The sequence below is a fragment of the Alternaria infectoria genome, assembly GCF_024043175.1.
Source record: "Alternaria infectoria strain BMP 0036 chromosome Unknown scaffold_20, whole genome shotgun sequence".
Classification (NCBI taxonomy): domain Eukaryota; kingdom Fungi; phylum Ascomycota; class Dothideomycetes; order Pleosporales; family Pleosporaceae; genus Alternaria; species Alternaria infectoria.
In genome coordinates, this window is record NW_026250709.1 from 341,086 (window position 1) to 368,233 (window position 27,148).

General features: G+C 52.5%; 10 protein-coding genes across 10 annotated transcripts; 4 read left to right on the plus strand and 6 right to left on the minus strand.

Moving 5' to 3' along the window:
- Positions 1 to 1,280: 1,280 nt before the first annotated feature.
- J4E92_009025 (uncharacterized protein) lies at positions 1,281 to 2,144 on the minus strand (the record flags this gene model as incomplete). The annotated part of the gene is made up of 1 exon (XM_051500374.1): positions 1,281 to 2,144. One exon carries the CDS (start codon positions 2,142 to 2,144, stop codon positions 1,281 to 1,283), a length of 864 nt encoding a protein of 287 aa, XP_051349462.1.
- A 2,504-nt stretch (positions 2,145 to 4,648) lies between these two features.
- Positions 4,649 to 5,547, plus strand: J4E92_009026 (uncharacterized protein; the record flags this gene model as incomplete). Its single annotated transcript, XM_051500375.1, has 2 exons — positions 4,649 to 4,656; positions 4,710 to 5,547. The coding sequence occupies 2 exons, from the start codon at positions 4,649 to 4,651 to the stop codon at positions 5,545 to 5,547; spliced, it is 846 nt and encodes a 281-aa protein (XP_051349463.1).
- A 1,055-nt stretch (positions 5,548 to 6,602) lies between these two features.
- On the minus strand, positions 6,603 to 8,436 carry J4E92_009027 (uncharacterized protein; the record flags this gene model as incomplete). Its single annotated transcript, XM_051500376.1, has 2 exons — positions 6,603 to 8,046; positions 8,096 to 8,436. 2 exons carry the CDS (start codon positions 8,434 to 8,436, stop codon positions 6,603 to 6,605), a joined length of 1,785 nt encoding a protein of 594 aa, XP_051349464.1.
- A 1,005-nt stretch (positions 8,437 to 9,441) lies between these two features.
- ERG10 (erg10, acetyl-CoA C-acetyltransferase) lies at positions 9,442 to 10,860 on the minus strand (the record flags this gene model as incomplete). Its single annotated transcript, XM_051500377.1, has 5 exons — positions 9,442 to 9,960; positions 10,019 to 10,508; positions 10,567 to 10,639; positions 10,693 to 10,742; positions 10,796 to 10,860. 5 exons carry the CDS (start codon positions 10,858 to 10,860, stop codon positions 9,442 to 9,444), a joined length of 1,197 nt encoding a protein of 398 aa, XP_051349465.1.
- Positions 10,861 to 11,160: 300 nt separating this feature from the next.
- On the plus strand, positions 11,161 to 14,250 carry J4E92_009029 (uncharacterized protein; the record flags this gene model as incomplete). Its single annotated transcript, XM_051500378.1, has 3 exons — positions 11,161 to 11,180; positions 11,231 to 13,946; positions 14,005 to 14,250. 3 exons carry the CDS (start codon positions 11,161 to 11,163, stop codon positions 14,248 to 14,250), a joined length of 2,982 nt encoding a protein of 993 aa, XP_051349466.1.
- A 1,428-nt stretch (positions 14,251 to 15,678) lies between these two features.
- On the minus strand, positions 15,679 to 17,257 carry J4E92_009030 (uncharacterized protein; the record flags this gene model as incomplete). Its single annotated transcript, XM_051500379.1, has 2 exons — positions 15,679 to 16,972; positions 17,250 to 17,257. 2 exons carry the CDS (start codon positions 17,255 to 17,257, stop codon positions 15,679 to 15,681), a joined length of 1,302 nt encoding a protein of 433 aa, XP_051349467.1.
- A 266-nt stretch (positions 17,258 to 17,523) lies between these two features.
- J4E92_009031 (uncharacterized protein) lies at positions 17,524 to 17,768 on the plus strand (the record flags this gene model as incomplete). The annotated part of the gene is made up of 2 exons (XM_051500380.1): positions 17,524 to 17,528; positions 17,576 to 17,768. 2 exons carry the CDS (start codon positions 17,524 to 17,526, stop codon positions 17,766 to 17,768), a joined length of 198 nt encoding a protein of 65 aa, XP_051349468.1.
- Positions 17,769 to 18,408: 640 nt separating this feature from the next.
- Positions 18,409 to 21,426, minus strand: J4E92_009032 (uncharacterized protein; the record flags this gene model as incomplete). Its single annotated transcript, XM_051500381.1, has 1 exon — positions 18,409 to 21,426. The coding sequence occupies one exon, from the start codon at positions 21,424 to 21,426 to the stop codon at positions 18,409 to 18,411; it is 3,018 nt and encodes a 1,005-aa protein (XP_051349469.1).
- Positions 21,427 to 23,812: 2,386 nt separating this feature from the next.
- Positions 23,813 to 25,483, minus strand: J4E92_009033 (uncharacterized protein; the record flags this gene model as incomplete). The annotated part of the gene is made up of 1 exon (XM_051500382.1): positions 23,813 to 25,483. One exon carries the CDS (start codon positions 25,481 to 25,483, stop codon positions 23,813 to 23,815), a length of 1,671 nt encoding a protein of 556 aa, XP_051349470.1.
- Positions 25,484 to 25,763: 280 nt separating this feature from the next.
- Positions 25,764 to 26,978, plus strand: J4E92_009034 (uncharacterized protein; the record flags this gene model as incomplete). Its single annotated transcript, XM_051500383.1, has 1 exon — positions 25,764 to 26,978. One exon carries the CDS (start codon positions 25,764 to 25,766, stop codon positions 26,976 to 26,978), a length of 1,215 nt encoding a protein of 404 aa, XP_051349471.1.
- Between the last annotated feature and the right edge of the window lie 170 nt (positions 26,979 to 27,148).

Consider the following 27,148-nt stretch of genomic DNA (forward strand, 5'->3'; position numbering starts at 1 on the left):
TGGGTCGATGGCTCTACTTCTCTTGAGCAGCCTCGTTACGACGCGCTTCCGATCGGCCGGCATGCGCAACATTATCGTCTACGCCTTCGACCTAATATTCCATCCAGTGCCTTCATTTTCCAATCCTCTTTTCATACAGACGTTGCTGAAGAATACCATAACTATGCAAAAGCTCGTACATTGCCCAGCCATACCTGAGCTCCGCCTTTCTCGTACCTCCTTCGTAGAGGTCTTCATAGTCGAGCATGCGTATATTGCAAGCCTCGTTGGGCGCCCGTCGGTCTCTGTAGTTTTCAACCTCCTTTCTATCCAGAAACCTTTCCCAGAGAAGTAGTGTCGTGTTCGGATTTGCGTTGAATAAACGTACGGCTGTCTCTGTCGGCGTACCAGGTTCGCAGACTAAAGGCCGCATCTCCTGTACCAAGGCCGTAAGGTTGATAAGATGGTATTCGGATAGCTTGAAACCGATTTCCCGCCGGATATTGTCCATCATAGGACCAGTAAAACTCCCCGAAGTGTCGAAGGCTCCTTTTGGGAATTCAAGGTACGGTTCATTGCGCGCGCGAGCTTGGGGTGACTCTATGACAAGGACGTAGCGCTCGTTCGTGTTGTCTCTTGGACGAAGTACTATCATCACGTTGGCGTTCACCGCGGTTCTGCCAACTGTGGGCGGGGGGTTGGCTGGCATAGTGTCCAAGCCTCCTCTATTAGCGGGAAAATCCGCGGTCTTTTAGGGAGAGAGCGAGAGTATGTGGCGTGCAAGTATCGCGTCCGAGACGTTCAAGAATGATGGAAGGACCGGAAGATCGCGATTCGCTGACGAATAGGGAGCAATGGAGCTAGTGGAGTAATGTAGACACGAGATACTTTGGAGCGGTGGACGGCGATGAAAGGCGTCGGATGGGACACATACTTATACCTTGATCTCAAGCAGCTATACTTGGGCATGGTGCTGTGGCAGCGCTACCTCAATGTTCGTTCAAAGAGACCCTCAGTATAGCGTTGATGTCTTAGTGCAGATCTTCCAACTTATGGCTGGATACACCAATGGGTTGAGGTTCTGATGCGCGCGCAACTTTATTTGGACGATTCGATGCTTCCCCACCAGCCGTTGGTCTCAAAACCATGCGCGGCGCTTACTAGATGACCTTGAGATAAGCACATGCATGGCGGCAAGAACCCGCTCAGTGGGGATGTGTATGTGCAGGGGCTTTGGTATACAACTGTTATTGCCACACTGGCTACATTCCGTTCACCTTTCGGAGGTCACTACTGAGCACTCATTGCTGTGTCCGACCTATGCGAATTTGCTTCTGTCGCTCTTCAATCTGTTCGGTTTTGCCCAGTCGATCGTATAGCGCCCAAGCAGCGAGTGTCTTAGCATCTCTCGCGCCTTCTTTCCAAAGCACCTCGAAATTGCGGATGCGCAAAGTGATCAACTTGTCTCTGACACCCTCGCCACCCAACTTGCTCCTGAAAGATTCGAGTTCCTTTCGGTCCAGGTATTTCTCCCACAATAGCATCGGCATATACTCGTCGAGGTTTCCAGGGCTCATATACACCCCGTTCTTTAGCTGTTCGTTGGTTTCAGCCTTGTCAAGAGCCATTGCGGTTAGGTCGATCAGCTCCTCTGCCCTGACATTAAGCCCCGTCTCTGCGCGAATCTGCTCCATTGCTTTTCCAACTACAGTGCCAGACTTGTTATCCAGCATTCCTGCAGGGATCTCAAGGAAAGCAGTGCTGCATGCGCCGATTCGCGGCTGCTCTGTCAAGATGACCCACTTCTCGTCCACGTTGTCCTTGGGTCGTAGTATCATAAGGATAGCGACGGTACCGCCGCGCAAGAAAATGACTCGGTCGAGATTGGTGTGGCTCTTCTTCATCAATGCCTCGATCGTCATGAAGCCTATCATTCCGTCGTCAAAGACGGTGACGTTGTGTACATTCACGCCCTCGAGGCGCCATGGATCCCCTTCAAACGTGTGTCCGGGAGTTGTTTGCACAGTGAGATTCTTTTGGAGTGCTTCCAACCAGTTACTGAACGCTGGAAATCCGAGCAGCTTCTCTTCGTCGAGGATGTGGCCATCTGCAACTGTGACAGGAATGGCAGGCTCCCAGGCTGACAGCAGGAAAGTGGATGGCATCCCGAAGTCTTCGGCTACCTACCTAGGTAGGTAGTACTTGAGATAGCCTTGGAAGCAGAGCGATATAATTACAGGATCCCTGTGAAAGCTTTTGCCCTAGTAGCGGACGTTTTCAAGCTGTCTTGTTGAGTCCCGGGGCCGTCTTGTACAAGATAAGGCTGGAAGTGATGGTGGATGCGCTGTGAACCTTGGAAAGCTCCCCGAGGTCGTTTCGGGCGCAGCGACAAGCTTACATACCTATCTTACAGCGATCGGGATGTCGCATAACCTTCATGCATGTGATAAGAATAATCACGCACATTGCAGGTGGTACAGGAAACAAGGTCACGCAGTTCTGCGCGCCAACATCCCGAGGTCTCCTAGGCCCACAACCACCCCCCAGCAACTGAGCAGCTACCTAGCTATTGATCTCTCAGCAGCTAGCCATCAGTCTACCTATATTTTGCATGAGGAATTATGGCAACTCTCAAATGTATTGTTGTACCGCATACCGCTGGTGCGCAGCAGTGACGACCGTGGCTGAGATGCTGCGGGGTAAAACTATGGGATGAATGCACGGCGGCTGCCTTGAGGGAGGTCTGCATTCAGCTGGGCAGGGGTGCACCCAACCCCCGATTACTGCGCTCTTGTGTGACCCTTCCAAGGTTATATCCCGCATGTTCCCCTTAAATACCTAGGTATCTAGTCAGTATTTCCCAAGAATCGCAACAAACCTTGTCGCCTCGCCTCGCCACGAGCGCGTCATTCCTTTCATTCATGCCAAAGTAGCAGCCCTTAGGCTAAGCGCGGAATACTCAGCCTTGCGTCCAACAAATAGCACCAGAGCTCACTCAGCCTTGTCTCCAAAAGATGATTTGTAACGTGTGTTTAGCTATGCTGAGGGGTGGAAGGGGAGCGAGGTCAGGGACTCACGATCTGACGTTTGATCATCACAAAACTACAACATCACTTCGAAGATCAAAAGAGGTAGACTGCAAGATATGTACGTCGTTGGGAAATGCGATTTGGCGCGACGTGAACCTGCTAGAGGATCAGTCGATCTCGATCACGGCTGTGCTTAAACCTCTGCCGAGCGGGTTCTCACTGGACTTCGATATCAACCAAAGGTTCAAGCGTGCGTACCTGCTGAAAGCAATCGGTATGTTTGACTATTCAATGAGGTCGCAATGTATTGAGTCTTCTTCACAGACCCCAATGAGCGCCGCCTAAGAACCCTGACGTCGTCAGAGTCTTCTTCCGATGAAGTCATCCAATTGGCGCATAGTTGGATGAACGAGTGTAAATGTGCGGACAGTTGGGAGTGCACCGGGGAAAGATGGTATCCGAAGCGCTTATTAGACCTCGGCGATATCCGAGGCATACGAGGCATCGGTGACCGAGACAGTCTAACAGTCCTGTCAGAATATAGCGATGTACAACGAGCAAAGGTGTATCTGGTCGAGACGGACGATGTTTTCATGCCAAGCCGATATGTACCAAGCAAGTTGACAGTCAAGTCCTGGAACAGCGATAGAACAAAGATGGGTCGTATTGAAAGAGAAGATGGTCGATACGTTACGCTGAGCCATTGCTGGGGTAGGCCTAAAGGCGTCCAAGGACAGCTTAAATTGAAAGTAACCAACAGAGAGCGTTTCATGCGGGAGGGTATCGAGTTGCGGGAGCTGCCGAAAAGTTTCCGAGACGCGATCCTGTTCGCTTGTCATCTGGAGAAGGTCGGGTTCATTTGGATTGACTCGATGTGCATCATGCAGTCGACTGAAGATCATAACAGCCGATCTATGGTTCATGTGGGTGATTGGCTGAGCCAGAGTCGGCAGATGGACAAGATATACCAAAGATCATTTCTCAACATATCCGCTACTGCTGCGGTTGATGGAGATCAGGGTTTGTTTTTTAGCCGACAGCCTGAATCCCTTTGGGAGAACGAGATCAACGTCAACCATACGGGAATGGCTCCTTTCGGAAAACATAGTACTGGAGGCTCGAAAATGGAACAGTTGACGAGGTGCGCTCTCATCGACGTGTCCTTCTGGGACGACCTCGTTGAGAGCGCAGCTGTTAACCGTAGAGGCTGGGTTCTGCAGGAACGTCTCATGGCACCACGTGTACTACATTTCTGTCGCGACCAGATTGCCTGGGAGTGCTCTCACTTCGATGATGCCGAGGGTTATCCTGGAATGGCCATAGGACTGAGGTCTAAGTTGGGAGCTACGATAGACGAAGGACGACTCAAAGACTTAACCCCAGAGGCTGGGCGGGCACTACGAAGCAATCGCCTAAATGATCTTCCAGACCCTGATGAGGGCATGGTAGATCTGTACATCTACGAACTGTGGAAACACATTGTAGAGGTGTATTCCAAAACGCAGATCACAGTATCGCGCGACAAACTTATAGGGTAAAGTACGCCACGAGTAATGTACAAGACATGTTGCTAACTTCTTACTAGTATGTATCTCTTCTACTACGCTTTGGCTGCGCAGCAATTAAGGTTGTTCTAAGACATGTTACTGTTCGCGCTAACGGCTTGATAGCGCTGTCCGGAATTGCGAGACACTTCTGTAGTGACCAGAAGCTATTCACAGTACCGAGCACGTATGTTGCAGGCCTCTGGAGAAACAATCTGGAAAGTCAGCTTCTTTGGCAAGTGAACGAGCTTTATCGGGATGGGGTGTTCGAGAACCCTGGACGACGCGACGCAACTCGAGCGCCTTCATTCTCATGGGCATCAATCGATACCCCCCACGGAATCACCTATCCCGATATCACAGACTACGGGGCTGCAAGAGCAAACGAGATGCGCGACCGGGATCAGGGCGAAAGAGAGGACTCGTATCCAGAGGAAGAGCTAATGCTCGAAGTACTTGACCATCATATCATCCTCTCGGACGAGGACAATGAGTATGGCATGGTAGAACAGGGAAGACTGTTGCTCAAACCACGCTATCTTAGGGCTATCAAGCTCCGGAAGCTTCACCCGCTGTTCCGAGTCGGGTACAGCTGGGGACTGGAGCAAGATGAAATCAAGCCTGACATGTCGCAACAAGATTCCAAAAGGTCTGCGCATCATCTCGAACACGCCAATCTCTATCTGGACGCCCCGGAATCTGACGTCGATATCTTCCGCGATGATGCAAAACTATACTGCATGCCCGTTGCGTATGGTGAGCGGACAGTACGGAAAGCATTTCGTTATTTGTACTGCTTGTTGCTCAAGTACGAAGGGGCGACAGATTTTGGTTCCAAGGGCAATGACCCAGGCGTGAAAGGGCATCTGTCGATGACAATACAGTATCCCATGTTTAGGCGAATTGGCATAACAAAGTTGTCTAACCATCTGGACGAAAAGGGCCAAGAGGCTTTGATGTCGGAGGAATACAACCAAACAATTGCTTTGTGTTGAATAACCTTGGAAGGGAGCGAGGAATTGTTCTGGTATTTTGGGGGGTTCTAGTCTCTTTCAAGGATTACGAGTAATGATTTTGTAGGTAAACAAAGTTCCAATATGTATAGATACGCGATGGCTTTGGAATTCCAGGCCTTGAATCAATCTTACCCCACCTTCCAAGATCTGCCCCTCATCCCCACCTTGACCATTGTCTCGCGCCCACCATACATTGCTCACGCCTGTCATCCGGACTCCAATTTCGCCATGTTCTAACAATATTTATGCTATCATTTGAAAATAACCCATCGATTACCTAATACGGGCGCTTGGGTAAGCTGCCACAACTCCACCAGCCTCTACAGCCCACTAACATCTCAAAGTCTAGGGGTATGATTTGTAAGACACCTCTCAACACACCTCTTCTCAGCTCCTCTCCTAACATTCAACTTCAGTCGCTTCGCATTCTTCTGCGTACTTGTGAAAGGTCGTGGGTTCAATTCCCACAGCGTCCACATTCTTTTTGCCTTTTTTTTTGCTGCCATAGCACAGAGGAAGGAGCACTAGATGTGGGTGTTTGGGATTGTGGTTCCCATGATCTGCCTTCTTGCTATCCCAAGTTTCTTTCGCTCGCTTTGCTTTCGTTCTTCTCGCTACGCGTAACAAGAACACATGGCGTGTGGGTGGCATTGCTTTTTGCTGCCCCTTGACCGTGCTGCCAACGCGAGGGGTGTATTTCAAGGTCGGTAGCGAAAAGACATAATGCTAGCAAACTTTCCTTGGGAAGACATAAACCCAAAAAGGTGAAAGCATTCGCATAGAAAAGGGAATACAAGAAGATCAACACCAATGTAGATTTCGAGGATATTGCCTGTTGAACCTGGGTAGAGCGAAATCATCACATACTGTTACTATGAAGGACAAGATGTATGCAGATCACATCCAAATGAATTGCTGCCAATGTCTAAAAGATATATACAAAGAAACCCAGGGGTATATGTGCGCCGTTTCCATCCGCCAAGCCAGCAACCAGTGTGACTTGTCCAACTATTCCATCATTCGTCATGCACCACTCAGTGCCTGGCGTGGTGCCTTGTAAGCCTCTGCCTGTGCTCCCTAATGTGTCTTGCCATACGTCCCTTTGCAGCAGGAGGAGCGGCAGGAGGAGCGGCAGGAGGAGCAGGTGTTGGTGCCGCAGGGGCGGGAGCGGGAGCGGTGACGGTATGGTAGATCGTCTGAACTACTGTGCGAATAGCTTCGACAGTGTCTGTGACGACAGGAACAGCTGGGTCGGCTGGAGGTGCTTTTTCAACATTGGTGGGCGCTGGTGCAGGCACTTCGGGCGCAGCAGGTGCTTGGGATACAGTGGGCGCTGGAGCAGGTACTCCAGGCGCAGCGTATGACTGGGATGCGGCAGGTACATCGGACGGTTGAGCGACGCTTTGCGCTGTGCTGGGAGCGGCGGCGGCGCCACTCGAGTTTTGGATTGCCGTGCTAGTGCCTTCAGGAAGCGAGGCAGAGGGTGTTGTTGATGGCTTGGGTTTGTTACCCCCATCTGCGCCACCAGAGGGCCATTGGAAACCAGACATGGGGCCGGTCGGCGCTGGAGCCGGAGCCGGAGCATTGATCTGCGTGGTTGGTGCGGCGATGGGGCTTGGGGTCTCGGCGGGTACGCTCGGGGAGGCATCGTCGGCAGGAGGTGATGCGACTGGGGCGTTGGAGGAGAGAGTCTCGCTCGTCGGGATTGGTGCGAAGATGCCGGATACAGAGGCGGTGATGAGCGGAGGAACTGCAGGGTATTCGGATGGCTTAGGAAGGCCAGAGGGCACAGCAGGTGTCTCTGACGGAACAGGCACACCATAGGCAGCGCTGCTCTGCTCTGGCACTGAGGAGGGCTGAGGAACAGCGGCGTAACCATTGTCTTGGTAGACCTTCAGGGAGTTGATCGTCCAGTACGCCTCTGTGAAAGCCTCGGGGTTGTTCTTGACCCATTCTTCGCATGTGTCTGCCTTCTTGCTGCAGGAGCTCTTGTTCCAAACGCTGCTGCTGCCCGCCCATTGTCCACAGAATGTAGTGTCGAATACGATCTGCTGCTGCTTGAATGTGCTCTCGATGTCGCAGGCACCGGCGAACTTGGCAGCTGGCTTGCCCCAGCCGCTTGGGTCTGGGCTGTCACCGAGGACGTCTTCCGGGATGGAGTCGCGGGGGAAGAAGTAGACGCTGATGGCATCGGCGGTCCATTGTGTCGCGTAGACACCGCCACCACCCTCGTTCAAGCCTGCACCGTAACTCTTGGTCGATGGGTGTTCGATAGAGCATCCGGCATTCTTCGATTGGTCCTCGGCAGCGACATCACAGTTCCCTGTGGTCACCGAGCCAGCGAACTGGGTGGTGTCTTCACCAATCTGGCAGCCGGGGCCTGTGTGGAGGGTCATGCCGTTGTTCGTCTGGTCGTTCACGCCTTCGATGATGTCGATCTCACCGTTCTTTGGCCAGTTGGGGCCAGTCGTCCAGAATCTATTAATGTATAAACAACATGACTTTCAATGGATGGAAGTCTACTTACGCTGGCCATGTACCACAGCCGAATGGCATATGGGCAACATCCAGCACAATCAGCCCACTGTCGTAGGTCTTCTTGCTCTGGATGCGGACACTGGGCCTTCCCTCAGGGGTCTGGTTCTGTGTGTCCACGCCCCACGATATCGCTGAAGAAGACGAGTTGATGAGGTTCGTCTGCCTCGCCGTAGCCTCGTCAACGTACTTGACGAAGCCTTCTGTCGGGTCGGCATCGGTGAAGAAGTCAAAAGCCCCGTAAAAGTCGGTCATGTAGTCATCTTGGAGAGTATAGCCAGCTATGCTCAGTTGGAAAAAGGCCGCAGCCGAAGTGAGTGTGGAGAAACGCATCGTCGAGACGCTGAAAGATAAGAATAGTAATGAGTGACTGCGTACTAGACGCGTGAGAGAAAAAAGGCACAAGAACGGAAAAGACGACAGTATAGTTTGGCGATGTAACGAGGCACCAGATGGTCGGAAAGGGACGGCCTGCCTATATACGCAGGCCTAAAACGGAGGCGTGGCAACGACCCTGACATAGCAGCCACCGATTCGCCCCAACGGCTTCGTCTAGAGGATAGACGAGCGCGGGAGAGTGTACATCTCCCGTTAGGCACATCGGGCTCCGTTTCAACAAGAGGGGAGTTATAGACGGACCGAGTTTATCTCCGGTTAGCAACATTGAGGGGGACCTGCAGGAACCAGTCAGGTACACAAGATGGGGGTTCAATAGCGCTGAGCAAGGCTGCCCGGATGTTTAACCAAACGTGCGCCGTTTCATGAGAAATAGGACGGATGGTCCGTTGGTGAACGGGGAGAGGCGCTTGAAACAGCGAGAAGCGCACATCCCGGTGGATACGTGGCGGGGCCTACGGTTATTATCGATTGCCTGAGGCATTTGCCATGCTTATCAGCATGTGATTCGTCGTCGACGCGTTGAAACGTGAGGTGATCGGGGGTTGGGATGAAGGAGAGCGACTGCTGGCCAATGCCACGCGCCGGATTTAGCGCTTCTGGAAGCGAGCGCGGCCAGTGCTGGCGCTCCACCCCCCTGAAACCGACCGTTCAACCAATGAATCGGAAAGTCGATCTACACAACTCGAGTACAAATAAGTGCTTTTTGCAGGTGGGCGTATTGTCGTCGCGATGGCTGGGACATACCAACTTACATGCAACAGAGAATACAGAAGAGATTATAGTGGGTGAGATCGATGATCATCTTGATAACTAAACAAGGCTCATGTTTACTATCTGGCTCACGCAACAGTGCATCTGGGCGCAGAGATCCAGCCCAAGTATAGATGATTACTTCATTCATATCTAGTATTACGTGTCTTCATTAACGAGACGGCACATCTACTGCATCGACTCGACAACAATGGCAGAGGCGCCACCACCACCGTTGCAGATGCCGGCACAGCCAATCTTGCCCTTCTTCTCCCTTAGCACACCGAGCAGTGTAGTTGTGATCCTGGCACCGGAGGCACCGAGCGCGTGGCCGAGCGCGACAGCACCACCGTGCAGGTTGACCTTGTCTTCTGGGATACCAAGGATCTTCATGTTGGCGAGCGCAACGACACTGAAGGCCTCGTTGATCTCGAAGGCATCGACAGCAGAGAGCTCTACCTTGGCGTGCTTCAGAGCCTTGGGCATGGCGAGTGCAGGGGCGGTGGTGAACTTGGAGGGGTTCTGCTCAGCGTCACCCCAGCCGAGGATCTTAGCAATGGGCTTGAGGCCGTGCTTCTTGACAGCCTCTTCAGAGGCAAGAACCAGAGCAGCAGCGCCATCGGAGAGCGGTGAAGCGTTGGCAGCGGTGACGGTTCCGTTTCCGGGCTTGAAAGAGGGCCTCAGTGTACGCGTCTTGGACTCGTTGAACTGTGATTAATAAGTAAGAAAGTGTCGATTAGTGATCACTGCCAGGGTCGCGACTTACGTTCTTGGGCTCATCATCGCGGTCGACGACAACCGCAGGCTTACCGCGTCCAACGGTAACCTCAATGGGGACGATCTCCTCCTTGAACCAGCCGGCCTCGTGTGCAGCATTAGCCTTCTTGTAGGAGCGGATGCAGTAGTCGTCCTGGTCCTCGCGGGAGAAGCCGTGGTCGTCTGCGCACTCCTCTCCCTGCAGACCCATGTGCTCCTTCTTGTATGCGTCGGTCAGACCATCCTTCAGCACACCGTCGACCAGGGGCTGGTCTCCGAACTTGGCGCCGGTCCTCAGGTTGGGGAGGTAGTGGGGAGTGTTGGACATGCTCTCGGTTCCCGCTGCGACGACGATGTCGGCATTGCCGGTTATGATGGTCTGGGCGCCGACAATGAGGGCCTTGATGGAGGAGGCGCACACCTTGTTGATGGTGGTTGCGACGGTCGACTCGGGGAGGCCAGCGCCGATGGCACACTGGCGGGCAGGGTTCTGGCCGAGGCTGGAGGGTTGTCAATAAAGTCCTCCTAGAGTTTCGGCATGTTTGGTATTGTACATACTTTGCGGAGAGAACATTGCCAACGAAGACTTCCTCGACATCGGTGGGCTTGATGCCGGCGCGCTCAACGGCAGCTACATAAGGTGTTAGAATAGGTCCACGTTCCAATTGCAACGACTTGACATACCCTTGATGGCGTGAGAGCCCAGCTGGACAGCACTCAGGCTCGAGAGGGAGCTGTTGTCGCGTGAGTCGGCGGTGCCCCTCTTCTCTAGTACCAGGGAACATACCCCAAGAACATGCCCGTAGGCGTACGGGCGGCCGAGACGATGTAAACTGGGGGAAGGGACGACATGATGGGTATCTTGGGTATGCAGGAAAGCGGAGTGAAGGTGCAGAGAGCAGATATAAGGTGCCTCTGAGCAAATGGCCCGATCAACAAATATACCCCGATGGATCTTTTTGGAGTTTAGCCTTGCGCGACAACGGATGGCGCCTGCTGGCCCTGCAGGAGTCGCCTTGGAGTCCCATTGGCCAGCCGCGACCTCCGCCCTCACCGCCTAGCGCTAGGCCGCGGAACCACGTCTGAACTTTTGCGACAGCTTCAAGCTCGACGCGCATCACCACCGCGCATATACCCACACTCACCGCCGCCATGGATGACCTATACGACGAGTGAGTGCGCCCATTCTCTCCAAATATATTACGCGACTGACTTTTGACAGGTTCGGAAATTTTATTGGCGAGGCCGAGTCCGACGACGATGTCCAGAGCACCGGCCAGGCAGCCGACGCCTATGTCCTCGACGATGAGGAGGAAGCCGAGACGAACGACCAGCAGCTTATGGAGGTGGACGAGGGGCCATCCAATGCCGTGATCCTCCACGAAGACAAACAGTACTACCCTTCTGCGTCCGACATATACGGCCCCGATGTCGAAGTATTGGTGCACGAGGAAGACACGCAGTCGCTGGCGCAGCCTATTATTGCGCCGGTAGTGCAGAAGAAGTTCACGATTCAAGAGACAGATCTGCCCCCGGTGCATCACTCGAGAGAGCTCTTGACGGATTTGATGAACTTCCCCGACCAGATACGGAATATCGCCATAGCTGGACACTTGCACCACGGAAAGACTGCCTTTATGGATATGTTGGTCATGGAGACACACGACATCCAAGATCGTCTGGACTACAAGAGGGGCAAGAAGCGGGAGGAGCAGCTGCGATACACCGACGTACACGTGCTCGAGCGCGAACGAGGCCTCTCCATCAAGGCTGCGCCCATGAGCCTCGTCCTCCAGAACACGAAGCTGAAGTCGCATCTCTTCAACATCCTCGATACCCCCGGACACGTAAACTTCGCCGATGAAGTCGCCGCTTCGTTGCGCCTGGTCGACGGAGTGGTCTTGGTGGTGGATGTGGTTGAAGGCGTGCAAGTGAATACGGAGCAAATCATAAAGCACGCGGTGCTGGAGGATCTGCCCCTAACACTTGTGGTCAATAAGATGGACCGCTTGATTCTAGAGCTGAAGCTGCCGCCCAGCGACGCATACTTCAAGATTAAGCACGTAATCGAGGAGGTCAACACTATCATCGAGAACACCATCCCCGGCCGCGGCGAGAGCAGACGAGTAAGCCCTGAGAAAGGCAATGTCGCTTTCGCTTGCTCCAGCATGCGATGGTGCTTCACCATTCAGTCCTTCGCGAAGATGTACTCCGACTTTTACCCCGGTCCATCGAAACTCCCAGGTTTCGGCGTTCCGATGAAGGGTCTGGATATCGATAAATTCGCCATGCGTCTTTGGGGCGACATCTTCTACAACCCTGGAAGCCGCAAGTTCAGTCGCAAGCGGCAGGAGGAGGGCTCACAACGGTCTTTCGTACACTGGATTTTGGAGCCTGTCTACAAGATCTACTCGCACACACTGAGCGAGAGCCCGGATGACCTCAAGGACACGCTCGACACTTTGGGCATCCGACTGAAGCCATCGGAATACAAGACCGACGCAAAGGAGCTGATGCGCCTTGTATGCCAGCAGTACTTTGGTCCATCTCTGGGTTTTGTCGATATGATCACCAAACACGTTCCTTCGCCCGAAGAAGGTGCGCAACGGCTGCTGCAAAGACACTACACTGGACCTCTGGATACAAAGACCGCAGAAGCCATGCAGAAGTGCGACCAGAACGGACCCCTTGTCATACACGTTACAAAGCTGTTCAATGCGACAGATGCGAAGTCGTTTACAGCACTGGGTCGAGTAATGAGCGGTACTGCAACCTCGCCGCAGTCGGTGCGCGTTCTTGGCGAAGGCTACACGATCGAGGATGAGGAAGACATGGTCGTTGCGACAGTAACAGACACATGGATAGCGCAGTCACGATACAATATCCCCGTCAGCGGTGTTCCGGCAGGTAACTGGGTGCTGCTCGGTGGTGTCGACAACTCGATAGTCAAGACAGCGACTATTGTAGCTACCAAACTGCCCGAAGACGAAGACGCCTACATTTTCCGACCTATCTGCCACTTCTTTGAATCCGTATTCAAGGTCGCCGTCGAACCGATAAACCCCTCCGAACTACCGAAGATGCTTGACGGTCTGCGCAAGATCAACAAGTCATACCCGCTCATCACGACCAAGGTCGAGGAGTCAGGAGAGCATGTTGTTCTCGGCACGGGCGAACTATACATGGACTGTGTCCTGCACGATCTGCGACGGCTATACGCCGACATGGAGATCAAGGTGTCGGATCCCGTAACAAGATTCTGCGAGACGGTCGTTGAGATGTCCGCCATCAAGTGCTACGCGCTTACACCGAACAAGAAGAACAAGCTCACGATGATTGCTGAGCCGCTCGATCCAGGTATCGCCGAAGACATCGAGGCTGGCAAGGTCAACATCAAGGATCCCGTAAGAGTAGTTGGAAAGTTCTTTGAGGAGAACTACGGATACGACTTGCTCGCGTCGCGCAACATCTGGGCTTTCGGACCTGATGATATGGGCCCCAACATCCTACAAAACGACACACTTCCCTCGGAAGTCGACGGCAAGACTCTGCGAACGGTACGCGATACGCTTCGACAAGGTTTCAGCTGGGCTACCCGAGAAGGCCCGCTCTGCGAAGAGCCCATTCGCAACACAAAGTTCCGTATCACCGATGTCGAACTTGCGCCAGAAGCCATCTTCCGCGGAGGCGGTCAGATCATTCCTACCAGTCGACGAGCGTGCTACTCGAGTTTCCTAATGGCCAGCCCAAGGCTGATGGAGCCGGTGTACTCGTGCAGCATGGTCGGCCCTGCAGACACCAAGAGCAGCTTGTACACAGTCCTCGCACGAAGGAGAGGACACGTTCTACAGGACGGACCCATTGCGGGCACGCCGCTGTACAACGTGCGTGGTCTTATCCCGGTCATCGATTCTTTCGGTTTCGAGACCGATCTCAGGGTACGTACACCTCCTACAATCATCCCCATTACCTAGCGCATATACTAACTTGCCGTAGATCCACACACAAGGCCAAGTCTCCCTCTCCCTCGTTTTCGACCGCTGGTCCATCGTCCCCGGCGACCCTCTCGACAAAGACATCACAACCCGACCGCTTGAACCCGCAACCGCACAACAACTCGCACGCGATTTCGTGCTCAAGACAAGGAGAAGGAAGGGTCTTGCAGAGGACGTCACAATTAGCAAGTTCCTGGAAGCAGAGCTATTCCGTTCACTCAAGGAGAGCGGCGTGCTTGACGGTTAGGATGATTGTATAGCATACTTTGGAGTCAAATGGGAACGGCGCAAATTGGAAGCTACAAAAGCATATAGGGAACTCATGTTGGAGATGCGCCCATGAAGGTGGTTGGAGAATCGACATGAAATATACCCGTCGCATGTCAGTACATCATTACCTTCCTCCTCTCCTCTGACATGCAAACGTCAGTGCAGCACGTGATCTCCTGGAGAGCCAATACGGCTATATAAATGGCTTTGCTCACCCACTCTCTTTCTTCCTACAACACTTTCCCTTCCATCAGAATACCATGGGCGCCTACCTATGTGTGTCTGTCTTCTGTTTCACCAAAACCCACCGTCACAAAGGTAATGTGGACTTCCTGTCCAGTATTTTTCCCACCAAAATCGTCAACTATTACGCTCATGTGGGCTTCCGACCCGATCTTTTCCATAAATCATCATCATCGCTGCAACGATACATGTCTCTGCCCGGGTCATGTTTCCCATCAAAATCGTCACCTATCTTGCTCATGTGGGCTTCCAGACCGGTCTTGAAGCATGAAGGAAACATGATCTGGTGCTTTGCATCTAGTGTTTCTCGCCAAAATAAAAATACTCACAACGCATGTCTGGGTTCAGCTCTACACTCCATCAAAAGTGCAAGCAACGCTCGTTATGTTTGGGCTCCTACCGGTCTCTTGAAATCAGAACACGGCTGAGAGACAGCTTCTCCAACACCTAAACATTACATGAGTTGTGCGATGCTGGCCTACCAAAATCGACCACGACATTTTTCGTGTCCTCTGCCGGTCCACCAAAAAAAGACCAAGAAGCTCAATATGTTCTCTCCGGTCTACCAAATCTACAGCAGTGGTTGCCATGTTCTTTTCCGTCTTTGAGAGCTTTACGATTGTCAAAAACCAATGACCAGGTAACGCATACAAACGACTCAAAAGTGGAAATCTCAGACTTCACGGTGCAGCCAGGAGGACTTTACAACATCATCGTATTTCAGTTTCTTTTCGAAAACCAGACTGAATGCCTCCCCGCCCTATGATCTTGCGTCAAACAAAATGGTGTAGTTCAATGTCTGCTTCTTCTCTGGTTCCAAAACGCGGAATTTTCCATTTTTCGGAGGTACTCGATGTTGCGCTCCCGTCTCAACAAGTCTCGAACAGACTGAGGTCTTCATCCCCACCATTCTCCGCGAACGTGGACCTCGTTAGCTTCTCGAGCCACACGTTGCAGAGCAGCCGTGCAAAACTCCAACTGAAGATCAAACATGCCATTTGCTTGGACGCATGCGCAAACTCAGTCTATGCGACAACGTAAGTTTCGATACTGGCGCATACTCGCACTTCATTGAAGGGGAAAACCAAACACCCTGGGGCCTACGTTGATGTTGGGCTACCTACTTTGCATGTTTTTAGCTCAATGTAAGCTGCAGACCTCTTCAGCCTTTTCCTTGGGGCACTTTGATGCCTGCGCCACCAATGGGAACACGGTCGCTCATTGTCCGCCCTGTGGCGACCTTGATCAGTGCCCAGTCGAGCGCGAAGTTCAGGGCGCGACCAGCAATCTTGTCGGCCAAGGTCGGGGGGTGTGAACCGTCCTTCCTCTTGAAGGCGTTGTCCGGTACGTTAACCACGGTGGAGAGTCTTTGTGCTTCAGCAGGGGAGTAGTCGTCGTTCTTACGCGCACGATAGCCCGACGATGCGATCACCGTGCCTAGAAGACGATTCGGGTCGGTGTCTAGGAGTTGGCAGTCTCTGTTGGTCGCCGCAGCCCTGCTTTGCGCCCGAGCGTATCCAGGGAGGTACGGACTCGTGAAACTTGCGAGATATCGGTCATGGTCGTATTTATCCATTGCTTTCCATTTGAGGAACCTCGTGTGATCTGGGTTGGATGGGGCTTTGATCTTGACTAGACCTAATTGCGAGATCTCATGGTTGACACTTAGGTACTCCCCGACAGACATACCGCGGTTGATGACACTCGTTGGATCGTGTGTTGCGACGACGTGGTGGTTGGTCAAGTCGCAATTCGTCTCATTTCCCGCCGCATCCTTGAGTACTAGGACAGCGCCGACTGTTCCGCTGTTGTCCGGCTGCTCTACGCCGATACTCGCTCCCATCTTTACGATGGCGTCGTAGTCCTGCATTGTAGAATATATGGCAGGGCGTACATACGGTTCCTTTGCTTCTTCCTCGTCTCCAGATGTCTGCATGGCCAGGTGTGGTGCGTAAAGGAGGTCGACCTCCATTGTCTGGGGGAGTTGTTGACGTATATGAGGTAGGATTTTGTCCCACCATATGGCCGAGTCGGCATCTTTTGCGGTGATGAGGAGAGTAGGGGCGCGTATGGTATGCAATTCTCCGATTTCACGGAGGACGATGTCGGCGGTGAGCCACTGTTGTTCCTGGATATCTTCAAGGAGAGCTGACCGATAGCACTCCCATGCTGCGAAAAGCTCTGGCGCGCAATCTGTGAGCGGCACTGAGGGTGCTCCGTCTGCTGTTCTGGTGTCTGTAATTTCAACCGTCATGTCCTCGCGATTGGCCTTGTCGAAGAGTAATCTGAGATCACTCACCGCGACCTTCCAGGCCGAGTATTGTCCATCCACAGAAATGTCCGAGGTGACTAGTAGCGTAAGAGGCGTCAGGGATGGGGTCTGGCCGGGTCGGACGCGCTTTACGAGGCCGTAGCCAAGAACCCGGACCTGGGCGTCGTGAAGAATGCGGGCTACGCTTTGTCGAGATACACCGTCGCTCCACTCTGGTATTCATTGGGCTCCTATATTATCGAAGGAAGGTACGATTAACGCGCCGACACGGTAGGTCCATCTAATGTCCATCTTTGATGTCTCGCGTACGAAAAGTGGAGGTGGAGTTCGGCAGTCGATTTGGCTTTGAGCTTGTGAATTCTTGGTTTTAGGTAGCGTAAAACAATGGAAGATCCAGCGATCTCGTTCTTGGTGAGTACTTAGGGCGAAAGGAAAAATTTATCGAGGAAGGCCTTTTGTACTTGGACATTGTGTGCTGTAGTGGGGCAGACGCTTGTAGAACCGTGGCACAGCTGCAGGACGGACGCTGGGAATTGGTGGAGGCTATGCTGACGTACGGGGCGAATCAGGCCAGAAATGACTGTTGACTTGTGCTGCGTGGTTCATGCGGCAAGAGCGTGCCATGGATCGGATGAGGGAAAGTGGAACGTTGGAGTGGTGCGTCATATCTCGAAGCGGTAGCGATGAATCTGACCAAGTTGATGCGCGACTTCCGTTAAGGGTCTTGGTAACAGGATGGGGTATGTGCGGGGCCCGGACAATGCGCAAGCGCCTACATGGACGACAGAACTGGCAAAGATCGGGATGAGATCTGGGTTTCGAAACAAGTCTGGCGGGACCTGACTGATCGGAACATCCGTGATGATGTTGCGCTCATGTCGATCCCTCCCACCGTACACGACCGCGTAGCGTTGGAAGAGGAAGAGCAGATTGCGGAAGAAGAGGCTATCACTGCTAAATCGAACATCACAAGGGCTTGAATTGCGGCTGACTCGTGTCCCCGTAACATGCTGGGGACTGTACCCTATTGGTGCGCTGGATTACAGTCAGTTTGACATCGCTGGTCCTTCAAGATGGCGTGGGGCTTTGCTTCATCGTACATCGCTCAGGTTCCTCCCAGAAGTAGCTCGCGTCATGGACGCTTCAATTTCCAGAGTATCCGCGGAGGCTAAAAGGTAGCAGCTCATGCAGAATTCGAACTTTTCTAACCGCTTTGAGGAATACAAGGTTTCTCACAAGGGACTTATCGGTCACAAAACATTGCTCAGGAAACTACATGAGATTTTTGGGCGAGAGCCTAAGACACTGCCTGCCCTTGAAGTCGTACACGAGCTATCATAAGTAACTGGATGTAGCCCGCGTGAATCATTGTAGACGCCTGGACGAGCTGCGCACAAAGGCTTCTTGGTCCGATGGAACATTTCATCCATCCATTTCCACTCCTCGGTCATCCCCTAGTCTCATCTGCTTTTTCATCCTTGAGGTCGAGAACTTGCAAATCCCTCTCGCCTCTAACCATCTGATTTTCAGCGCTCACATGTTGGCTGTAAATCATCCCAATGTCGCCCTTGGCTCCTCCCCCTGACTGAGGTCTTCTCGGGTCTTGGTATGTCCAACCATCTAGGCTGAAGCTGGAGCTCCTTGTCGTATGGCTACGAGTTGCATCCCCGCATGGACAACTTCGAGCGTGCGTAGTAAGACTCTCCAATGTCCGTTGACAAGGAGGCATTCGAACTTGACGTTTCCAGTTTCCTCTTGTTTAACGAACCTTGTCCAATTTCCATTCTCAGTACGTTTGATCTTGCACAGTGCTTCGGTGTCGCTGTGTAGTACTAGCATGTCGTCATCTGTCTCGGTGGTGAGCGGCACAAGCTGGCCGATCACCTCTCCGATCAGGATACCTTCAGGCAATGTCGTGGCCGCCTCCACGTAACGTCCCCGGTCATAGTCTCGCTTGATTCGATGGCCGATCACCTCTCCGATCAGGATGCCTTCAGGCAATGTCGCGGCCGCCTCCACGTAACGTCCCCGGTCATAGTCTCGCTTGATTCGATATGCATTTGGAGGAAAGCGTAGGCATTGGCACGGAGCTTGAACGCTGCATATCTGGCACTTAGCTTCTGGCTCGGTAGTCGTGGGGTCGGTATTCCAGTCGCCATCGTCAGAGCAGTGGTGGTCAGGGCCAGAGTTGGCGTTGAAGTGCTGCCGGATGTGGCCTAGCCAACCCAATCCTGGATCTCTGTCGTCATGATCGTCCAGGTCATTCCCGAGGCCCCTGTTCCATCCGAATTGCTGGTAAGCTTCCTCGCTGCAATGCTCAAACTCAAACTCAAATTCTTCCGACTTGTTGTAGAGATCGTATACACGAACACCTACACGTAGGAGTGCTGATGCTATGACAGAAGATTGGTTCATCACGGCGGAAAACTCAGATACATCCTTGTATGTAATCTTCTTGCACATGTCAGACGACACGTAGTATGGCGCCTCAATTGTGAGTGGAATGAGAGCCAAGATACCGACATTGGGTGAACCACCTGGACAATTTTCGCAGATGCTGAGCCATTTCGCTCGCCGCGAGCAGACATTGTTGAAGGCCTTGAGCGCTTTCTTGGTGGGTTCAATACCTAAGCGTTGGAGTACTTTGTGGATGAACATCTTGTCCTTGTTCTTGTGTAGGCGCACGCTGTGCGCGAACTGGTACTCGGCTACCCGCAGGCGGAACAGATCATGATCGCGCTCGTTCTCAATGTCCATAACCTGTCGATGAAAACAGGCCACTTTAGCAACTGCGTCGTTCTGTTGCAGAGACATCGATGCAGGTTTCTGCGAGCGCCACGTTCGGACTAGTGCTTTGACTTGATGGAGAGTGCCCTTGCTTAGTACAGAGGCGGCGACGCGTACGCCTTTCGTATATGCGCCGGCATCGAGATTTACGTTTTCGCATAGACTGAGTTTGCGCATGCGCGCCAGTAACTGCGACGTTTGATCTTCTGTTGGAGCTTTGCGTGAACGTACATTGCGTTGCTGCGGTTCCTCACTGGGGTTCCTCTTCACGCCCTGTTGTCCTCGGAAACTGCTGAACTGAAGAGGGTTCTCACCACAGACGCCTTCGACACAGAACTCGTAGGAAAGTGGCGGCATATCTGCGCTCGACAAAGCAAAGTTGACGGCCTCAGCCACGTTGTCTCCCAGGTTGATTACTTGATGCAACGCCCTGGGTGTTGTGAATACTGCCTCACCACGTCGGCACAATCGAATGTGGTACAGGATCCCCCATTCCCGCAGTGAGGACGGTGGTATGAATACGTTGAGGTGTCGGATAGTCTGAGAGCAGCTCCAATGTGTCAGATCCGTCGCGTATACTTGTCGGAGCCGAGTTGTGAGCGTGTCTATGAAAGCAGGCTCGATACTCAGCCATACCTTGGGCTGGCCAGCGAGAAGGACATTGACAGACGACCACTCGCAATCCTCTATGTGCATAGCTGTGGCTGTGCGTTGCCCACCTGCCATGCTCACATAGGCGTAGCTCTCGTTGACGCCAGCCACGGTCTCTGTTAACGCCTCTTTCAGTCTTTTCCCGGCGTCTAGCAGAGGGTTGAAAGACGCACCAAGCATGCTGGTAGGGCCTATCAAATACAGTCGCGCCTGATTGGTGCTGCCTGGCTCAACCGGATATTCGAACATATCTTCCAGCTCTTCGGACGAATATTCTTGGTCTTGGTCATCTTCCATGTTCTGAAGCTGGTCTCGTAACTCCTCCGGATGTGGCAGTTCATCGTCGCTGATAGCCCTAACGATCACCATCTCATGCTTGTCTTTTCTGAACTCTATCGAACTCCAGTGAACGGATTCCTGATCTTCAAAGGCATCTGGCGCCGGATGAAACTTTCGTAGATCTTGCACTTTCACCACGCCCATACCGATCTTACGAACAGCCGGATTGCGAGAAAGTATTTCGAGGGTCGCTGTAGTGTTACTGCGAAAGTCGAAGACATTACGCACAAAGACTCCATCTCCTTGTGCTGATTCGTCTGTGTGTCCACTTCCTGCCTCCGTCACAGGATCAGACAAACCACTGGCTCTATCATGATGACCACGCTTAAGTCGTTTTGGTGCCCGTACCGTCGGTTTGGCCGCAGCATCTGCGAAAGCGGACGATGTGAGGAGAGGAGGTGCGAGGTTTGCATTTCTGCTAAGTTGCTCCGGGTTCACAAACGTTGAACTCTGCACCGATGGATTACCCAAAGTACTTCCGGGTCTTGGTGAGATCGATGACGCAGAGCCGGAGTCTGGGATCAGGTCTGGGTTCGTCGGCAATGAGCCATGCGATATCGAACTACCCGAGGGACGTGTGAGACTGTCTGGTGTGGGTACGGCACCTGCGTTCTGGGCCGCAGCCATTCTCTCGAGTACCTGCATCATTCTCTTTAGACCGTCCATAGTCTCCGTTACCCATGTCATTTTTTCTGTCGCTGTCGGTGTTTCCGCAGTGGCTTCTCTCGGCCTGTCACCCAGCGGTCGAGTCGGCTTCGTGTGTGCGATCAAATAGCTGAACTCGTTGCATACACCCACTACCTTCTCTCTGAACGCTCCCAATTCTTGCCATGTAGGCAGTGCATCTTCGGTTGCTTCCATCGTTGAAGAAGAGTTGTGTCGCGGTGAATTGACTGGTGTTCACCCATGGGTGAACTGATCTTGGTTTTTGGTGCGGTTTTTGATGTTTTGGTTTGTTGTGTTGATGGAGGAGTGTAGAGTCGAAAGCCAAAATCTCGCTCTCACCTTCACCTCATATAAGTGGATACCTAGTTATTTCCCACGTGCTGAGCCCTCTCACTAGTAGCGCGGGCGGTGAGCTATCGCAAAGCTTGATGTAAATCCTGCTCAAAAAGTGCTCTCCCGAGAGATTGTTGCGTATACATACTATTAAATTTTGACCAGTACACGATTCCTAAGCTAATGTATCATCCTGCCTTGGAATGTTCTTCAAACAACGCAACACAAGTTGTGTCACCTCTAGTAGCATTCAAGGTGACTTTTGGTAAAACATTGAGGTATTCATTTGAGGAAGAGGAAAAGACTTTTGAAGATATTCCATGTGCGCCGGTTTGCTATCTCCTTGAACTAGTCCGCTGACAGTGTCTAGCCGCTGCTAAACCATCCATACTAAGGTCATTGTCGCAAAGATTCTTTTGTGTGTATCGAAGTTGCCTCTCCAACTCCACGAGGCTAATCGCTGAGTGTTTCGGAGACGTACTCTGTGTTCGCAGATTAAACATCAGATATCTGCACCGAGACTCTCAGAACAGACCATGGACGGGTGCAACTGCCCTTTTTAGAAAGTATGCGGAGGGAGATGTAGAGTAGAAGAGAAGAGGAGTGGGGGTAGAGATTGGAGCTATATATACGGCAGAGGCTTGCCCTCAGCACATAACTCGAACGTATAAGTTTCGGGATACCATGTGATCTGCTGCATGTCTTTGAACTTTCCAAAAGCGATGTATCTGGCATGAAACATTATGCTCGGATTTTGGAGAAGCGAAGCCGTCACGTCGACGTTAAATTTCAGTTTTGATGAAGGTGAATCTTTTGTGGTTATTTTTGATACGAACGGGACGCAGCAAACACCCTCGATACATGAGCTCAAAGATCTAGAGGCGGCCATGTTGTATGCGTTGGGGCTTTTGAAGTCCAGCTCACCAACATAGGTTGGTAAAATTTTCTTTTTGGTAGTTCGCAGCAGGCAGACAGCGAAAGACATCATACTGTTCGTTGTCACGTTCGAAGCAAGTCATGTCTCTGTACTCCGAAGATTTTCGTTTTGGTGTAGAAAGCAGGGTAATGGAAGAATGAAGGCGGGTGTGCCAGACGTAATATTTATACCCATCTGCACTAGCACAGAGCGACGCCATGGTGATGTGGATGGCGATCGTTTCATTCTCAGCGGTGCACAGCGGCAGCCGACGCAATCGCCCGATCATGGACTAGGGTAACGTTCCTTTTTGGTTCACATGATTACCATGAGTAGAAGCATGGCCATATCGAGATTGACTGTACTTTTTGAGAATGTGGGATCGCATATGCTGCGGCCCTCGACGTTTTGGTGGGATGAAGAGACTGGGAGTGGAAGACTGTATTCGGTGTAACCTGAGGGATTGAACGCATCATGAGAGTCTTTTGACGAAGTTCTGGCACATAGGTGCGCTTGCACCCTGTTTTCGGAACGTTCCTGGCGAAGGGAAAGAGCGCGGAACAGACATCATTTCATCACCACAGAATTTTGGAACAGGCCATGTATTTCCTCTGGGTTTTTTTTGGTGAAACGGAAGGTTTTTCGTGTTCTTGCAGGAAAAATGGAGAGAAGATCCGGCAGGGACTTAAATATCGTGAGCCGGGGCCACGACGGCGGACATAGAAGGTTGAACTCGTTTTTAGGCCGATCGAAGGGTCCGAAATCCACAGTCATGGCTACATCGAACGGCGCTTTTGGAGATGTATGCACATAGGGATTTTTCGTTCGTGTTTTGAAGAGCGGAAGAAGGACGTGGACATGGACTTGAATGAGATAGCTTTTGAGACCAGCCCACATAGGCTCGACGGATGGTTTTTTTGGAAGAATGCAAAAGCAGTATATGGGAATGAGGTCCATAGACAGGAGAGCGCTGTTTATATAGACGTTGTGCCAAGAGAAGTGCGTTTGCGTGCTCGTAGGAAGGCGTGATGAATGCAATAGGACGGTGGTCCATACCATGAGCGGGGCATCTGGGTCTGTATACTGTACCGGTAATTTGAGTAGCCTGATGAAGTAGCGTAGTCAGTATGTAGCGAGCAAATGCTCACTATTGAGAAGCAGTCGAAGGAACCACACACGATGAAAGTGGTGTAGAAATAGTATTGGGTATCAGTATACGCAGCAATATGAGGACGAAGCCGCGAAAAGCACAGAGCGCAAAAAGAGTGTGGCAGGAGCCAAAGAAACGACGCTCGCGACAGACCTAGTAAAGACCCAAGATGACTCGCTCCATCACTTATACTGATACTCGTTCTCGTCATCGCTGTCATCCTGTCTTTCGAGCACATCTTCAATCTCCTCGTTCAGCAAAAGACCCATATCATACGTCTTCTCCCTGATCTCATCCGCCTCTTCCCTGCCCACCGAACAGTCGTCCATAATGAGCAGAATCGCCGCCTCAGGCACCATGACGGCTTGCACAAAGGCCGCGATACCGGATGCTTGCACAACACGGTCCTTGCAGTTCTTCATCTCCACTTTGAGAATATCCATGACGCTCTCCGTGATGACGCGACGGCCGTGAGGACCATAGTAACCGGGGTAAGCGGCCTTCTCGTCAAGCGCGTACGACTCCAGTTCCTCTTGCACGTCTTCTGCCAGATCTGTTCGTCTCGAGGGGACGGCAGCTGCTTTTCCAGTCAATGCCAACGGCTCGTATCGATCTCTATGTATACTGGACCGGTCATTGTTGAGTATTTGTAACAGCGTCGCCTTGCTCCTACGTATTCGTCTGGGAAGCGCTTTCCAGTCAATATCCGGGTATCCTTTCTGTGTGTATTCCTTCTGCGCCGACTTCTTCTTGTGCGCATGGCAGAACGCAGACTTGTTCTTGACCGTCTTATCCTTGCCCTTCCAGAAGTTCCAGTATTCGTCCTGCTCTACTGGCTCCGAACATAATGTGCATCGTGAGCCTTCTTCCTCTACGTCGGGAAGCTTCCCGATATAGCTGCTAATGTCGTCGAGAGCTTCTTGTGGTGCACTAGAATCAGGCTGTGAGGATGGTGGCTCCTGGTTTTCCTTCCAGCTGCTGAGTTGACCAAGGAGTTGGGCGGTTCTGGCTGCCTTTTCTGCTTTCTTCAGTGACTTGGGACTCATTGGAGTGATTCCTAGTTCCTTGTACAGCTCTTCGCCTTCGAGTATCTTGGGTGTAGCATCGCCGCCTTCGGTCTTTGTGTCTTTCACCTTCTTCTTCGGTCTACGCAGTCCGTCGATATTGTTTTGTGGTCTGTCGCAGTCTTTTGGCAGCGCAAAGAGCTCTTCGTCGTCCAGACCAATGGAACTGGAATCGCTCTCGTCACCAGCTTGTGACAGGCCAATCCGCGATTTGTTCTTCACTCCATAGGTCTGCCCCGTAGTCTTCGACGCTGCCTTCCCAAGCTTCTTCGCGGGTGGTACTGCGTGTATGTTCCTGATCTTCGAACCATATCCCTTGCTGTTCTTACTGGTCTTCTGGGAAGTGTGTTCCATACCCCAACTAATCGGACCATCGTTGGCTGACCCTGCAGACGACGCAGGTGTGTTTTCTTTCGAATCGTCGAATATCGTCGTGGCTTTATGCGCTTGACCACTCTGATACGTCCCACTCGTAGGCGCACGTATTATCCCAATCTTCTTTCTCGCAGCCTTCTTCTGAGGTCTTCTCAGAGTTGTATCCTCGGTATTCTTCGACGTAGGTATAGTGTGTTTCGCGGGTTGGACCGGTTGAGGAGGGGGAGGATGCGATTCATTGTCGGAGGACACGGGCTCGGCATTGACATCGATTTCTTCCTGCTGCTTTGTAGACGAAGTATTGTCATTCGCCTGCCTCTTGGACGCGGGTTCTTCGTGATCGTCCTCGCCAGCATGCCGCTTCCCACCAATGTTTCTTAACAATTTCGGCGCCTGCTTCGTCAGGTATACCATTGCCGCGCATCAATGAAGGGAACCGAACGAAAGAAAAAGATACAATGCGTCTTTGAGGTAATGCGATGTCGGCGCACGTGGGTGTATGGTCTTCCCGAGACGGACTCGAGATCATGCAGCAACGCGCCTTCCGGCGTTCCACCCCAGAACGCGAACACCGCGTTCGCGCTAGTCCGTCTTATCGATAACGCCCGAGCTCCGCCAAAAAAAGTTACCAGAACTTGCCAACTCGGTCGCAAACCCTCCCAAACAGCATCGAAACCCCCGGCATATCCTCACGATGGCTCTAGACGAAGCGCTGCAGCAGCCCTTGAACTTTACTGGTCATCGGCATATGATCTCGCGCCTCCTCCTGGCAACGCTCACCGGCCGACCCGTTCGCATATCGCAAATTCGCTCTTCCTCGACCACACCCGGCTTAACACGCCATGAGACAAACTTCATCCGGCTGCTCGATTCGGTGACGAACGGCTCGCAGGTTCAATTCAGCATGACGGGTACGACACTAGTTTACAGACCGGGTCTCATCACCGGAAGCGCCGAGGGCCTAGGAGCCAGCGGCGGCGTTATCAGACACGAAATACCAGCAGAGTGCAGAAAGAGGGGTGTGAGCTGGTGGTTGATCCCACTCTGCGTTCTCGCGCCCTTCAGCAAAGGAAACATGAACGTCGTCTTCCACGGCGAAGGCTGCGTGACAGCCTCCACAATCGCCGGCGACGTCTCCGCCGACACCGTCCGCACCGCGATCCTCCCACTGTACAAAAACTTCGCTATCGAGCGAAACATCGAACTGCGCATCCTCAAGCGCTCTTCCGCGCCCGCAGGAGGCAAAGGCGCAGGCGGCGAGGTGCAACTCGTCTTCAACCACCAAGTTCGCCTGCCCAAGACACTACACCTGCTGAACCCCGGACGAGTCAAGAAGATACGAGGTGTAGCCTACTGCGTCGAAGTCCCGAAGAGCAACAACGAGCGCATGACCTTCACCGCGCGAGGCATCCTCAACAAATTCGTCCCAGACACGTACATCTTCTCCGACGCCAGCGCTGCGCCCTTAATACCCACAAACGCCAAAGGCCACTCCAGCGGCAAAGTAAAAGGCGCCGTAGGTTTCGGTATTAGTCTCGTGGCGGAAACTAGCACTGGATGTATATACTCCGCAGACGTATGCTCACCACCCGACGGTGGTGTGCCCGCAGACGAAATCGGCAAGCAATGCGCATACCAGCTTCTCGAGAAGATATCGCAGGGAGGGTGTGTGGAGAACGTTGCGGCGCCTACGGTACTCATGCTCATGGCTATGGGTAGTGAGGATGTAGGCAGAGTGGCGCTGGGCAAAGATATACTGGGCAGCGAGGAGATTATACAACTCGCGCGGGACTCCAAGGTCTTTGGCGGCAGCGCATGGGGCTTCAGGGAGGCAGGAGGCGAGAGAGAGGAAATCGTCGTCAGCGTTGTAGGAAGGGGAGTAGGCAATGTGGGACGAAAGGTTGCTTAGATTTCTTCAGTTTGGGAAAAAGTTATGCGCGCAAATATGATACCCCCAGTTCTCATAATCTATCTTGATTTGATGACACTACTTCTTGTGAGGCGTATACTTCGTGTGGGCGTCACTGAGACGGCAGGTAAATACGTGTCTAAGCAAAGAAGAGACGCCGCCCAATGATC